This window comes from Enhydra lutris, unplaced genomic scaffold (genome assembly GCF_002288905.1).
Source record: "Enhydra lutris kenyoni isolate GAN:26980312 unplaced genomic scaffold, ASM228890v2 scaffoldscaffold31, whole genome shotgun sequence".
Classification (NCBI taxonomy): domain Eukaryota; kingdom Metazoa; phylum Chordata; class Mammalia; order Carnivora; family Mustelidae; genus Enhydra; species Enhydra lutris.
The window spans coordinates 20200400-20215663 of record NW_019154115.1 but is presented as its reverse complement, the minus strand read 5'-3'; the positions used below and the strand labels follow the sequence as shown (position 1 = coordinate 20215663).

Below are 15264 nucleotides of genomic sequence, written 5' to 3'. Positions count from 1 at the left end.
TCTGTGTTCATGGAGTGGAAGACTTAATATTGGTAAGTTCGCAGTACTCCCCAGACTGATCTCTAGATTCACTGCAATCTGTATTAGAATCCTAGCTGGACTTTTTTTGGTGTGTGTGTGCAAATTTGGCAAGCTGATTATAAAATTCATATGAAAATCCAAGGGACCCAGAATAGCCAAAATAATCTTGAGAAAGAATAAAGCTGGAGTACTCACATGCCTTAATTTAAAAACTTAACTACAAAGCTAAAATAATCTAGAATAGTAAAGTAAAAGTAAGCAAGTACAGTCGGATATTGCCACAAGGATGGGAAAATAGATCAATGGAAGAGAATCAAGAGCCCAGAAATGCATTTCATGGTCAATAAATTTTTGACTAGAGTGCCAAGAAAATTCAATGAGAAAGAATAATCTTTTTAACAAATGTTGCTAGGACTAACTGGATATTCACAATGAAAAGAACAGTTTAGACTCTATACCATACACAAAAATGAACTCAAAATAGATCAAAAACTTAAATGTAAGAGTGAAAATTATAAAGCTCTTAGAAGAAAACAAGTGTAAATTTTCAATAGTTTCTTACATATGACATCTAAAGCAACCAAAGGAAAAAACAGATGAACTGAACTTCATCAAATTTTAAAACTTTTGTGCCTCAAAGGACACTACCAAGAAAATGAAAAGACAACTGACAGAATGGAAGAAAATATTTGCAAATCATACATCTGATAAGAGCCTAGTATTCAGAATATAAAAAGAATTCTTAAAACTCAACAATAAAGCGGCGCCTGGGTGGCTCAGTGGGTTAAGCCTCTGCCTTCGGCTCAGGTTATGATCTCAGGGTCCTGGGATCGAGCCCCGGATCAGGCTCTTTGCTCAGCACGGAGCCTGCTTCCCCCACTCTCTCGGCCTACCTGTGATCTCTCTCTGTCAAATAAATAAATAAATCTTTAAAAAAAAAAAAAACAACTCAAAATAAAAACACAAGTAAGCCAGGTAAAGATAGACAAAGGATTTGAATACACATTTCTCCAAGAAAGGTATACCAATGGCCAATGAGCACATACAAATACTGTCAACGTCATCAGTCATTAGGAAATCTAAATCAAAACTAAAGAGATACTGTTTCTCACCAGGCTATTAAAAAAAAAAAAGACACACAATAACAAGTGTTGGCAAAGACATGGAGGAATTGGAACCCTCATACATCGCAGCTATACAGGTAAACGGTGTGAAATCGAATGCAACAGTTTGGTAGTTCCTCAGAAAATTACACACAGAGTTACCATATGGCCCAGCAATTTAACTCCTAGATCTATACACTCAAGAGAACTGAAAACGTATGTCCACACAAAAACTTGTACACAAATGCACAGGGCAGCATTATTCGTAACAGCCCCAAAGTAGAAACATCCCAAGTGCCCATCAACTGATGAATGAATGAATGAAATGTGGTAGGTCTGCACAATGGATTATTATTTGGCCATAAAAAGGGATTAAAATACCGATACATGCTACAACATGGATAAACCTAAGTATAAGAAGGCAGGCACAAAGGTCACCTGCTGCATGATTCCATTTACATAAGAAGTCCAAAATAAGGAAATCTGGAGACAGAAAGTAGATTAGTTGTTGCCACAGACTAGAGGAAAGAAGGAAGAGCGAGTAGCTGCTAACAGCTAAGGTTTGTTTCTGGGGTGATCAAAATGTTTTGGAATTAGTGATGGTGAAGTGGCACAACCTTGTAAATATACTCAAAACCACTGAATTGTATATGTCAAAATGGTGAGTTGTATGGTGATTAAATATGCCATCTCAATAAATACGTATTTTAATGAAACTGAATTTAGGACACATGACATACCTTATTATAGTAGCAAGGTACCAGTGTTGGCTTGTTAAAAAGTCTTGCAACACATGAACTAGTTGCTTTAATGATAGACTGAGAATCCCCCCAAATGAACTGAGTATAAAAAAAAAGTCGAGGTTTTTTTTTTTATGGTTTTATTTATTTATTTATTTGACAGACAGAGATCATAAGTAGGCAGAGAGGCAGGCAGAGAATGAGGAGGAAGCAGGCTCCCCACTGAGTAGACAGCCCAACGTGGGGGCTTGATCCCAGGACCCTGGCATCATGACCTGAACTGAAGGCAGAGGCTTTAACCCACTGAGCCACCCAGGCACCCCAAAAGTTGAGTTTTAATGTGCTAGACACTGAAAAACTGAATATGTAAAATCTAAAGACTGCTTTGATTTAAAATGGGTAAATAACAATGACGACACCATTTCAGGGATAGGGTACCAAGGAATCTGCATTTTGCCCAAATATTCAGATCAAGAAAGAGTTACCAACATAGAAATGAATGAAAAATACAGATGAAAGGAAAGGGCTAGAGTCCAAAGAAAACTAAACACATCTTGGCTAAACAGCTGTGTTGAAAAACAATTTCTTATCTTGCAATTAAGAACCGATTTCTTTCTAAAAGACACAGGACATTGGGTTAATAGATTTCTTTAAAAGAAAATCTGTTTTGGCTATTGAAACATTAAAAGAACAGAACATCTGTTTTGCAAGTAAAGACAGATTGTAGGGAAGAATCAAATATCAAACCACAGATTAGACCAGCATTTAATCTGTTCTATTTAAATTTTCAATAAAAGTAAATGAAATTACACTCTTGAAATTATAGCTCAGCTGTAAATATTTAACACCAGGAACCTCTAACACTGAGATGTTTTAGAGTATAAAGGAGATAATTATTAGTATATTTTAATTATTTTTAATTCTATTTGACATCTATATCAGAACCAGGTTTTAAAGTATGCTACCTCCCAAATCATTTTTAAAGTATTATAATAGGGAAAACTCACCATCCATGAATTCTGTACATATTGAAATCCTGTTTTCTACGAAAAATGCACCATAAAACCCTATGATATATGATGAATCACACTGTAAAAAAATAAGACAAAGGTGGTTAAAAAAACAAACAAACCTGCAAGCCAATACCATAAGATGCTTTATGAGAGAAAATGCCCAAGAAAAGATTACCTTATAAAGAATTTCCAATTCAGACATAATTTGCTTCTGAAGTTCCAGTGTAATATCTAGTAGTATGACCTAAATACACAAAGGAATCAACATTTACAAATATATTCACCTTTAAATTAAGTATAGTTATACTCACTATGAAATATAAAAAGGAAAAAATGTGTTTTTTCCTCTCTTCATTGCCCCTTTTTTTCTTCTCCACTACTATAACCCCCAGGAATACAAACTGTACTCACATTTGACTAACCCTTTGTATTGGGGGAGGTGGTACAGAAGTGATTGATGAGACCAAGGAAAAAGCCAGGTCTCAAAGGTCAGTATTAATGGCTTTAAAAGTCAGTTAAGTTATAACACCCTTAATTTATACACCCTATTTTGGCCACATTGGTTATTTCCAGAAAAGGAAGAAAGGAATGACCCTGAAACCATTAAAAAAAAAAAAAAAAGTCTTGTAATGCAGACACTAGGTGATAAACAGAGAGGATGAGGAGTAAAAATAACATTTAAAGTAGGTTTTTTTTTTTACTATGAGGAAATAAAGAGTTTTAAAAACATGTCACCTTTTTATATCTTTCAAAGTCATGTTCCTTTGCTAATACTGTAATAAAATGCTGGAGCTTGAAGGAGCCACAGAAATTATTTCATCTAATTTTCTTGTTTTAAAGGAGGAAACCAAGGTGCTGACAAGCCACACAGCCTGGCAATGTCAAGGTCCCTCCCTGATTCCCAGATGCCTCTTAGAATGTCCTGGTGGTTTACGGTTTTTCCTTGAAGTATCAACCACTGAGGAAGATTGGTAACATGGAAATGTAAAACAATTTACAAGCTTACTTAGAATAAAGTAATTTCAAACACTTGTTTCTTAAGAAAGGAAACCATCAACTGTTCAAATTTTACTCAACAGTTCAGTGAAGCCAATTCAAGGGAAATTGTTTTTACTTAAAAAAGTGCTGAGAATAAAATAGGTGAAAGATAATTTTTAAGATTTGTGGCAGAGTTTCTGGCTCTTGACATTTCTAGGAGAAAACTTAACATTCATGATTACCATGATAGCGTGGTTATACACCATCCAACACTGAACCACATTTTTTGTGGTTTTATTTTTTATTTATTATTTTTTATTATTTAATAAATTTTATAAATATTAATAAATTTAATAAAAATTAAATAAATAAAATATTATTTATTATTTATTTTTTATTATTTACAATTTTGTATTACAACCTCAGAATATACGCACTCACACTGGGAAAAAAAAAACCCATAAATTATGAATTGAAAACTGCTGACAGAGCAAGGAAAGAAAAGGATAATTCTAAAACACACATTTTATGGTACTGACATCCACTTGGGGGAGGGGAAAGTAGGAGGAAAAGGCATGGCCGGTTTCTATCAAGAGTTTTTGCTTTAGGGTTATTTGTAAAAGCTCTCACTAAACTGGATTGTAAGTGTAATACAAAACTGCCAAGAAGCATTTAAACATTGCTCCCGATCAATAGTCATTTGCCAACAATATTCACTTACATTTTTGTTCCTGTATAAAACTCAGCGACAAAATAAATTCATCTAGTGTTGTTTCAATTCCATGCCATAAAATACCAAAACTATTCACACCACTATGTCAAGTACAGGGACTCTTTCACCCCAAAAAAACTACTAAAAGGAATGAACTTATTATTTACCTCAGAGCAGTCATTCTCAACCCTGGCTTCACGTTATAATTACTTTTATATAAAGGTATTTATATCAATACATGAAGGTACTTTAAACAAATCCTGGTGTATAGGCCTTACCCCCAGAAGAATGGAATCAATCATGGGTTGGGCCCACATCTTAATATTTGTAAAAAACTCTCCACCTGATTTCTAACCCACAGTAAGGTTGAGAACCATTTGCCTAAGGTTTCGAAAATGCCATTTATTCAGTACTCTGTATGACTAATGAGACATACTGCATCTCTAGGCCCCCCTTCCAGAAATGATGGGATTCCACATGGTGAGCGAACACCTTGCCATTAACCCCACAGTACTGGCTGCAGACCTATCATTCCCTTGGATCAAGCACCTTAAATAGGTGCCCATGGCCTAGCATAACATTAAAATTCTAGCATGACATTCAAAGAATTCTTCCACAATCTAGTTATCCCAACTCCTTTTCCCACTCTCCCCACCACAAACCCAACTGTCATGTGAAGCCAGATGATATGAAAGGCAGCCATGCTCACCCCATACCACCCACGCAGAAACGGGTGCTTTGTACTGGTGGCCCACACACAGGTCCTGTGCTTTTCCCACTTTCAGTCTTTGCTTCTGATGTTCCCCCAACTTGAGGTGTGCCTCCTCACTCCACCCCACAGTTACTAATCATAAAAACCTTTCTCATCTTTTGGACCCAGCCTGAATGCCACTACCACCTCCATGAAGCCAGCCCCAAAGCCCTCTACCAGAATTTATCTCTAGCTCTGGCCCTTGATATTGTACCTTCTCACATTCAGCTGTGGCATTCATGCCTATCTACTAAAACCACAAGCCTAGAGAGTAAAGCAGCTGTAAGTCCCACGAAGGCAAGGACTGAGTCTCGGGCATCTTTCCCTGGTCCCCCTACTCCTACACCCAGCATCCCAAGCAAGGTCTTACTTATAGCAGTGCCCATGAAGTGATGTGGGATTTAATTACAGTGCTCCTTACAACCATAACCCTCTAAATAAGAAGCTGTTTCTAGACAGGAAGGAGGCTGCTTGATTTCTACCACTGAATTTATCACTGAAGGCAAAAACACCAAAATAAATAAAAGTGCCACACTGACCTAAAACGTAGCAAGTAATACTGTATTTGTGGGGCCAACCCACTGCATACCAGTGTGTCTGGATCATCCTTGGTATCTCTTATGATTCAGAATAGTGGAGATCCCATAATGGTGCAAAAGTGAATAAAGTACTTTCTGGAACTTAAGAGGGAATGTAAAATTCACCTTAAAATAACTTTACAGAAATGCTCTTCCATTTTCTGGGAGACTTGTAGGTAGAAGGTTAATTCTCCTTGGGCATTCCTGGGAGAGAGCTTTTAACTACTAAAAATAAGTCCAATTCCTTATTTGAAAGCAATGGAAAAAAGCCCGGCAAATTCCAATCTTTTTTTAAAGTACAAGGAAAGTATGGATTCCTGGAGTCTTCATTATTATTGTGATTTTTTTCCTCCTAAGGAAGAGCTCCCTTTTTCAAACTGGAGAGGATCTGCACATGAAGGATTTCAGGGAGAAAGGGTTAAGGGAGAAGCTAAAGTACCTGGGCGCGTTTCTGCTGCTCTCTACTACACCTCCAGGACAAATAAGGATGAGTTGTCAGGTTAAATACGAGCAGTCAAGTGACTGAATTATAATTTACTCTGTGCTCAATTTAAATTAGTGTGAGGCTATTAAAATATACAGTATAAATACGGCAATTCATCACAAGCTGTCATGGATGACTTCATTTATTTGCTGGAGTGGCACACGCTCCACTAAAGGGAAGGAGAGCAAAATCACAGGTCAAATTAAGCCTCTATTCTGTTTTAATTCGCTTACTTAATCTGTGGCGACATAATTGTCTTTTACAGTATGTACAACTCAGAAAGGAAATTTGGGAGGATTACAGTCAGTATACAAATGATTAATCAAATGGTCCATTTAAATGCTAGTTTAAAAGCAGCAGAAACCCAAAGCAGTCAAAGAATGATAATCAGCACATGCTATATACAAGCTAAGAAATTTCTTCTTAGGTGACTTTTTCCCAATTAGAAAATAAAAAAATAACAGGAAATCTATTAGGCTGTACTTTGAAAGATTTTAGAGAATACATTAGTGAAATAAAAAGGCTCTGTTTGCCAAGATGGCTAACAGTAGTTTTGTTTTCTGCTCTACCTGTTTGCAACTATCTCGCTTACCTCCACCCCTGCCCCCCCAATAAAGCGAGTTAGAAACACATTTCATGAGTTAGTCATTACCAAACAGTTATCTTTGGTTAGCATTTTCCAAAATGTTCTCTTGAAGGCAGAAATTTTTCTAAATTCACTGGTATAAAATAAAAACCCAAGGTATTTCTAGTCTTTTTAAAATACCAGAAAAAAGAAAAACCATTGGAAATGATGTTTTCCCACCTTTGAAGTCTGAAAGGGGAAACACTACAATATTCTTTTGTTAGTCTAAAAAAAGTAAGAACATTTAGAAATACAAAAAATAGAAATATTTTGAGTAGGAAGAGAAAAGGGATGGATTTTCAAGGACTCTCATCTAATTGCTCCCACAGACATTCAAAATGTTGGTCCAACTGACCACTTGGCTTGGGAAATTAAATTTCCCTCATCATTCTATGCGGGCATCAGAACCCTGCAGGTGATTCTGTTTAGACAAGGACTGTGATTTGCTGCTCTTCGCAATCCCTCTGTGACATGAGGCAGCCCCCTTGCACAGCTGAGGTCACGGAGAGGTTCAAGTGACATGCTTGAAGTCACACAAAAGTCAGGAGAGGGTCAGGAAAAGATCAAATGCACTTCTAACTCTTAACCTTTCATTTCACCCATACACACACACACACACACACACACACACTAAGAGCTACTCTAGGTGAAAGCAATGGTCCATACAAAGAACACTGTGGTTTATTTTGTATGTGAGCTGAACCTGCTTTCAAGATACTGCTTCAAAAGATGAATGAATGAAGAACAAATGAAAGAAATTTACTTATTCAGTCATTCAACAAATTATGTGTTGAACATCTAGTTATTACATGCAATCCTCTATGTAGGGCCAAGTGCAAGGTTCTGCATGATTCCATGAGTAAGACAAGAAGATAAATAAAATATGTTCTCTACTTACAAAGAGATTTCAATGTAAGGAGAGAATGCACATGTATATTAATAGCAAAATGCAAGGCAGTATGTGATAACCTCCATAAGAAACACATACGGAGAATTCTAGAGAGGTTCAAAGGAAAAAGTGAGTGAGTGATAGACCATATGTGACAGGATTTATCTATGTGAGTTCAAGAGAGGAGTGGGCTTTGGAGCTGACCCTTGAAGGGTGTTAAGAATTTTGATAGGTAGAGACATGGGTGAAGGCATTCTAATTAGAGAAAAAGACGTGAATCAAAGTGTTGAAGTGTGAAAGTACCTGGGTTCAGATAAAGAAATGAGTTCAACTTAAAAGCAGCACAGCATTCAGACACATGAGATAATGCTATAAAAAGCAGGCTGATGACATACTGTGGAAGACCCTGAGTTTCAGCCCATAGAGTTTTCAGTTTATTTGGGAGTAATGTAGAGTCCTGGAAGACTTTTGAGAGGGAAGGAGATGGGACCAGAACTATGCTCCGGGAAGGCAGATCTAAGGATAGTGAGCAGCAATATGGTACACAGTTTGAGAGCATGAACTTGGGGCAAGACTTGCCTGACTTCAAATTCTAGTTCTACTGGTTGTGGGACCTTCAGCAAGCTATTTATTAATTCATAATTAAATGAGGAAAGGGTCCACACAGCGCCTATCAGTACAGTATAAGTGATCAATAAATGGTAGCTTCCACTTTTGAGAGAGCACTTTAAACACGGTTCAGTGTCTGACAAGAGACAAAACAAGCACCTGGACTAGAGTGGTGACAAGAAAGGAAGAAATCCAAAACAAAACAAAACAAAACCGAACCCAGAAAGATTAACAGGCTTCCACATATTAACAACAGTTAAAACAAGGACAATGATCCTTGAGACATGGAAAACAAGTAAGAGGGGCCCTATGATTGTGTAGTTTACCAACTGGACAGTGTGCAGGCTTCTGTGCAGGGTAGAAATTTCAGGTAAAGCTCAGCCATCTCCCTATGCTGACAAGATGGAATTGGGGGTCTGAGGAAGCCAAGGCAGCGACAGTTCCCTGGCAGAAGGCCAAAGGGAGGGGGCTCCAGGGATCTGACTAGGGGCCCCTGGAGTCTTCAGCTGATTAATGATCAATTAGTACTGGATGTCAGGAAACCATGTGAGGGCAAGGAAAGAGCCACCAGAAAGGACCAGAGGAAACAATCTCCAGATCTCACACTAAGTAGAAGGAGTCTTTGTTCCCACAAGGGAGGGGGGAAACCTCATAACTGTCAGAGCACTGGTAGAATATACAGAAGACAGCTGCCTTAATTGAGTGGGGTAAATTAGTTCCCAACTAACCACTGGGCTGGTCCCAACTAATAAAGCTTAAAAGCAAGTCTTGAAAGGATCAAACTGTTTCAAAGTCACTAAACAGCATCTCAGAATAAGCTCAAGAATATTTATAAGAATGAAAAAAAAAAAATCTGGTGTCTATGATGCATGATGAGCATCCAATCTTAATGATAAGATTTTTTAAAAAATAAGAAAATACTGGGCACCTGGGTGGCTCAGTAGCTTAAGCGGCTGACTCTTGATTTCAGCTCAGGTCATGATCTCAGAGTCCTGGGATCGAACCCCGCGTCAGGCTCTGCGCTCAGTATAGAGTCTGCTTCAGGATTCTTTCTCCCTCTGCACCTCTCCCTACCTGCTCACTCTCTCTCTAAAATAAATAAAAATAAATCTTTAAAAAAAAATAAGAAAATACAACCCAAAATGAGGGGGGAAAAAGCAATCGTCAAAACTGACCCCAAATGCTACATCTGATGGAATTAATAGACAAAACCATCAATTCAGTTAATCATATTCCACATACTCCGTAACTACATTACATATATTCAAGAAGACAGAAGGAAAATTGAGCATGTTAGGTAAAGATGTGGAAGATGTAAAAAAGACATATAAACTTCTAGGGATAAAAAGTACAGTGTCTGAAATGAAAAATACAACAAACAAGATTAACAGCAGATTAGACAATGTGGACGAAAACCTGAGTATATGACAACAGAAACTATCCAAAAATGAACCATTAAAGAAAAAAAAAAAGACTAAGAGAGAAAAAGAGACTGATATAGCCTTTTACTTACAGCCTGTTGTGTCTTTTTATTTGAAATAAATTTCTGCTAAGATTTAATTAAAAAAACAAAAACAAAAAAACGCCTGTTTTGAAGAAATGGCACATTTCTTTCTCTCTACTCTCCACAGTAGGACTGTTAAATAAGTTACATGGTTTTTGCCTTGGCTGCCAAGAAGCTCAGGGCTAAGTAAGAAGTTTATTTTTATTTTTTAAGATTTATTCATTCAGGGGCGCCTGGGTGGCTCAGTGGGTTAAAGCCTCTGCCTTCAGCTCGGGTCATGGTCACAGGGTTCTGGGATCGAGCCCCGTGTCAGGCTCTCTGCTCGGCGGGGAGCCTGCTTCCTGCAATCTCTCTCTCTGCCTGCCTCTCTGCCTACTTGTGATCTCTGTCTGTCAGATAAATAAATAAATAAAATCTTTAAAAAAAAAAAAAAAAGACTTATTCATTCACTTTAGAGAGAAAAAGAGAAAGAGCACGAGTAGGAGGGGCACAGGGAGAGAGAATCTCAAGCAGACTCCATGTGGACCGAGGAAAACGATGCCGGGCTTGATCTCAAGACCTTGAGATCATGACACAAGCCAAAACAAAGAGTCAGATGCTTAATGGACTGAGCTACCTAGGCATGCCTAATTGTATCTACTCTTTAATCATTCATTCAATCAACTCAGATAAAGTTTAAACGCAATAGTCATAACTACTCTTAAATCATTCCCTCAACTCAGTTTAAGCATTTAGTATGTTTATAAATTTTATAAAATCTAGGGATATAAAGTGAGATATAGTCCTCTCTCTATAAACTTAAAGCTCAGTTTAAGGTCAGGTCTAGTAGACAGCGTATTTGTAAATACCTACTGTTTTCATTTATTCAAAGTCTCTACTTTAGCAGCTCTTTATAAAATGTGTCTTCTTTTAAAATTGCTTTTAATCCTTTCCAGAAACAGCTGTTAGCACCTTGCCATACCCAACTAAATAATCATGCACAAGAATTTTAATATTAGCCTAGCTTAGACAAAATTCAAAATGTATGAAATTATGGGAAATTATAATGCACTTGCAAGGACAAATAGTTAAGTTTTGTAGATGATTTATAAGAGTGCCCCCTTCTCTTGGTGTGAACAAACTAAAGTTGACTGTCTTTAAATATTTTAACAGCAACAGTCTAAGAGTTATGTTATCTAAAGGAACAAATAACTCAACAGATGGGAAAGCAGTGCTTTAGGGGTGAAGGTACCCTCTGAGAGAGGAGGGAGCTGAATATCACAACAGGACCATAGCTTCCTAACCTACCATCCAACAGTTAAACCATTCCATCCCCTCTTTCATGATACCTGTGACTCAAGCTAACAGGGGAAAAGAAAGTAGTGAGCATCAAGAACTTCATGAATTTCGGGGTGCCTGGGTGGCTCAGTCGTTAAGTATCTGCCTTTGGTTCAGGTCATGATCTCAGGGTCCTGGGATCAAGTCCTGTGTCAGGCTCCCGGTTCAACAGGAAGTCTGTTTCTTCCTCTACCCCTTACCCCCCCTTTCTTATTCTCTCTCTCAGATAAATAAAATAAAAATAAAATAAATTAAAATCTTTTTAAAAAAAGAACTTCATGAATTTCATAAAATTTATTCAGCACTTACCTTTACAGCTAATATTTTCCCACTCGGGACATGATATGCTCTATGGGAAGGAAAAAAATAACAAAATCACTTGGGATACTAAACAACCAGCAGAATGGTTAAGGACATCAATGTGAATCTGAACATATCTGTAGCGATGGGATATATGATACTTTCAAAGAACACTAATAACATTAGCAGTTCATATTTCTATTGAGCTCCATGGTTTACACAGTGACTCATCATACATTACCTTAAAATAACCCTCTGAGGTAATGCTGGTATTATTATCCTCCCTTTATAGATGGAGAGTCCTGGGGTCCAGAAAAGCTAAGCAGTTTTCCCAACAGCACTAAGTCAGTAAGTGGCAGAACTATAGACCTCTTCTGACTCCAGACCCTTACAAACTGACCAGCACTGTGTGTGGCGGGGGCGGGGGGGGGGGGGCGGTAGGATCTTCTGAAGTCTTCTGCTAAGCACTGTATATAGAGCCATATAAAGTGGGAGGTTTTCCTTTTGTTTCCTTCAATTACAGGAACAGATACACTATATCCCTACATTTCATCAAAATAATCTCAGAACACTCGGAATTAGCTATGGATTAAGATATAAGTGGAAGAATTAGCTATGGCTTAAGATATAAGTGGGAGAAATATAAGAGATCACAGACTTATCAGGCTCAAGTATGTGGTTCATCTTTTCCTAAAGCTGGCATCTCTCAAAATTAAAAAAGCTTTAGAAAAAGAGACAAGCTCAAATGATCGGATACAGGGAAATAACTACAGTTTAAATCAAGGAACAGAAATACATTCATTTATGAAAAAGAGTTAAGGGAGTAAGGTTTGCAGAAATAAGATACCATTACTTCTCATTAAGACCCTTTGTGTTTAAATGACACGTGGTCTTCCACACAACTTCTACATGGGCCGTACATTCTGACCATTATTCAGGGACAATCTGTCTTATATAAAAATGTCTAGACAAACCGCACAAAATCAACAAGCACTGTTACTGGAAGTCTATGAAAGTACAGACTTGCACATCAGCCAAAAGCAGTGTTCTTCCTCTCACCCAGCTGTGTTACGATGTGATTGCGTGGGGAAGATGTAGGGGTGGGAATGGAAGTTAGCTTCTTGGGAATTCCCTTTTACCTGTTGAGTTGCAAAATACATTTATCAGGCTCCCAATGATGACTTGGCAATGATTTGGTAGGAAAAACTGCCCATTTCTTAAAATAAAAATAAAACATATATTCTCCTATTATCAAAAAGAAAACATCACTCCCTGTTGTTTTGGAAGAAATCTCTGGTTGCTCTGACAAATTTTTTAACAGCTTTACTGAGGTGCAATTACATATGTAAGAGTCAATGAAGTATGTAATTTAATGATTTTTTAGCAAATTTACAGAGTTTTACAATCACTGACAAGTGTTTTTTAAGTGACCAACTTATAGAAATGGTTTAGTTATTAAAGGCCTGCAAATATTTGTAACTTTCCCATATAAAATGTTATAAATTTAGGTAAGACTAGAAATATATATATGTATACATGTATGTAAATACTATATATATTAGTGTTAAAAAAGAAATGTGTTCTGCTTTTCCTATTTGAGTACACAAAGGTCAAGCCAACTACATAAGGTAAACTTAGCTTTTAACAATTAATTATAAATTAATTCAAGAATATCACATTTAAAGAAAGGCAAGATTATAAAAACTAAGTGGTGACTGTTCACTTTACTGAAGTTTTTTTAATCTGTAAGATGTCTAAAGATTTTCTCTAAATATCAACCTCCCTAGTATATTAAATACTAATAGAGTTATAAAACTTAAATTTTTAAAAAAATTTTTATACTTTACATAAAGTGGTATACATTTTATAAATGGAATCCCCATATTATACTAGTTTCAGAACAAGTTACCATTTAATTGTATGTTGTGTATATGTATGTTAATACCAGACTTTTATAATGTGAAACTACATTTCAGGTCATGATTTGATTCATGATATATCTGAACTCATATAATATACTGGTATATAATGACTAACACTATTTTTCTCACTGTCTGACAGAGAAGTTGTTGGACTAAGCTAAACTGAAATGTGATCTGAAGGAAGTTAATAACCTTATTCTATGCAAATATAGTTAATATAATATATAAGATTTAATGATATATTATTTTCCCCCTGTACACCATAAATTCTTCCAATTTCAACTTTTAAAAATGCTGTATATTAGAATTCCTAACCCAGGACTGAAATACGAAAATAAAACCTATGGTTGTGTATGTTGAATGCATACACAGGGATTCAAAATTTGCAAAAAGAATAGTGGTGTTACTTTGGACAACAAGCAACACCTGGACATTTGAGATCAACAGCAGTGATAAGGAGATGACTAGAAGATAGTCTAATGTGTATACCATATTGGATAGTTTGGCAACTTAATAAGCTTGTCAAGAAAGCTGATGTCTTTTCCAATAGAAAGGTCTCCTATTTCCAAGTGAATTAAAAGGGAGAGGCTTGATGATTTAATTATGACACATGCTAATTCATCCGTGGAAGTTTGGGTTCGATTTCGAGCAATAAAGACACGCTGAGGTTTGGTTTACACTGCAGTGACAGTACCCGTGTAACATTTAATCATCCAGGAGAAGTGGATGACAAAGGCAAGGCCCGGCATGAGTCCAATGTGTCCCTTAACTTTGCAAATGGCATTCTACCTGGAGAAAAGAATTTGTTTACTTTCGATGGGTACTGCATCTCAATTGTCTTGACCTTCCCCAACACATTAACTATAAAGTGATTAATGAAGTTTGAATGGAGGCTCTGGTTACACCAAAGGACAACCATACACCTCTGCATTGTCTTAATTAACAGCTAACACTTCAAATTAGTTTATTGTTGCCACAGTAATTACCTGTTCCAATGAGTGCATGAAAGAAGCATTTTTATGTGATATTTTTAGTGCTGAGTCCTTGAGTGTTCTGCTTTGTTTGTGACCAGCACAGACCTTCTGGGAATAGTCCCAGCCCTTAAAATTGAGCACACAACATATACACTTTAGGATGTCATGAACCAATAGCCTGGAATAAATTTTTTGAGTATTTAAAATACCAAGAAAATGAGTAAAATAGGGAACACTTACTATCCATATTTTCTTAAATTATTTTTTCATTTGGAACAAAAGATTTTAGATGAGTGACAAAAAGTTGGTATCGACCTTTAATTTTTTTGTACAGCATCAGATAATTTATTGTGCTCATAAGTCATATACAGAATTATCTAATCTAATCCTTACTTTTTACATTGTAAACACCCAAAAGCCAGGCTTAAAGAATGTGTCCAAATTTACAGTCAATGACAAGGCCAGGACTGGAACTGTGGCACAGTACATATATATTAGGACCTTAAGGAAATATATGGTGATGTTTAAGTTTTCTTAACTGTAGGTCAGGGAAATACTTAATTCAAAACTTACAAAGAAGGGGGCTCCTGGGTGGCTCAATGGATTAAAGCCTCTACCTTTGGCTCAGGTCATGATCCCAGGGTCCTGGGATAGAACCTTGCATCAGGCTCTCTGCTTGGCAGCCTGCTCCCACACCGACCCCTGCCTACCTCTCTGCCTACTTGTGATTTCTATCAAATAAAT

At 36.8% G+C, this 15264-nt stretch overlaps 1 protein-coding gene across 3 annotated transcripts in view; it reads right to left on the bottom strand.

Annotated features, from left to right (window-relative positions):
* The window catches only part of LOC111153163 (mitogen-activated protein kinase kinase 5), a 267166-nt gene that overhangs the window by 172785 nt on the left and 79117 nt on the right, over positions 1–15264 (bottom strand). For all 3 annotated transcript variants that reach the window (XM_022511975.1, XM_022511977.1, XM_022511976.1), the window contains exons 9-11: positions 11634–11673; positions 3053–3121; positions 2872–2953 (exon numbers count right to left, since the gene is read on the bottom strand). In XM_022511975.1, the coding sequence (XP_022367683.1) occupies positions 2872–2953; positions 3053–3121; positions 11634–11673 (191 nt within the window). The remainder of the gene's footprint in view (positions 1–2871; positions 2954–3052; positions 3122–11633; positions 11674–15264) is intronic.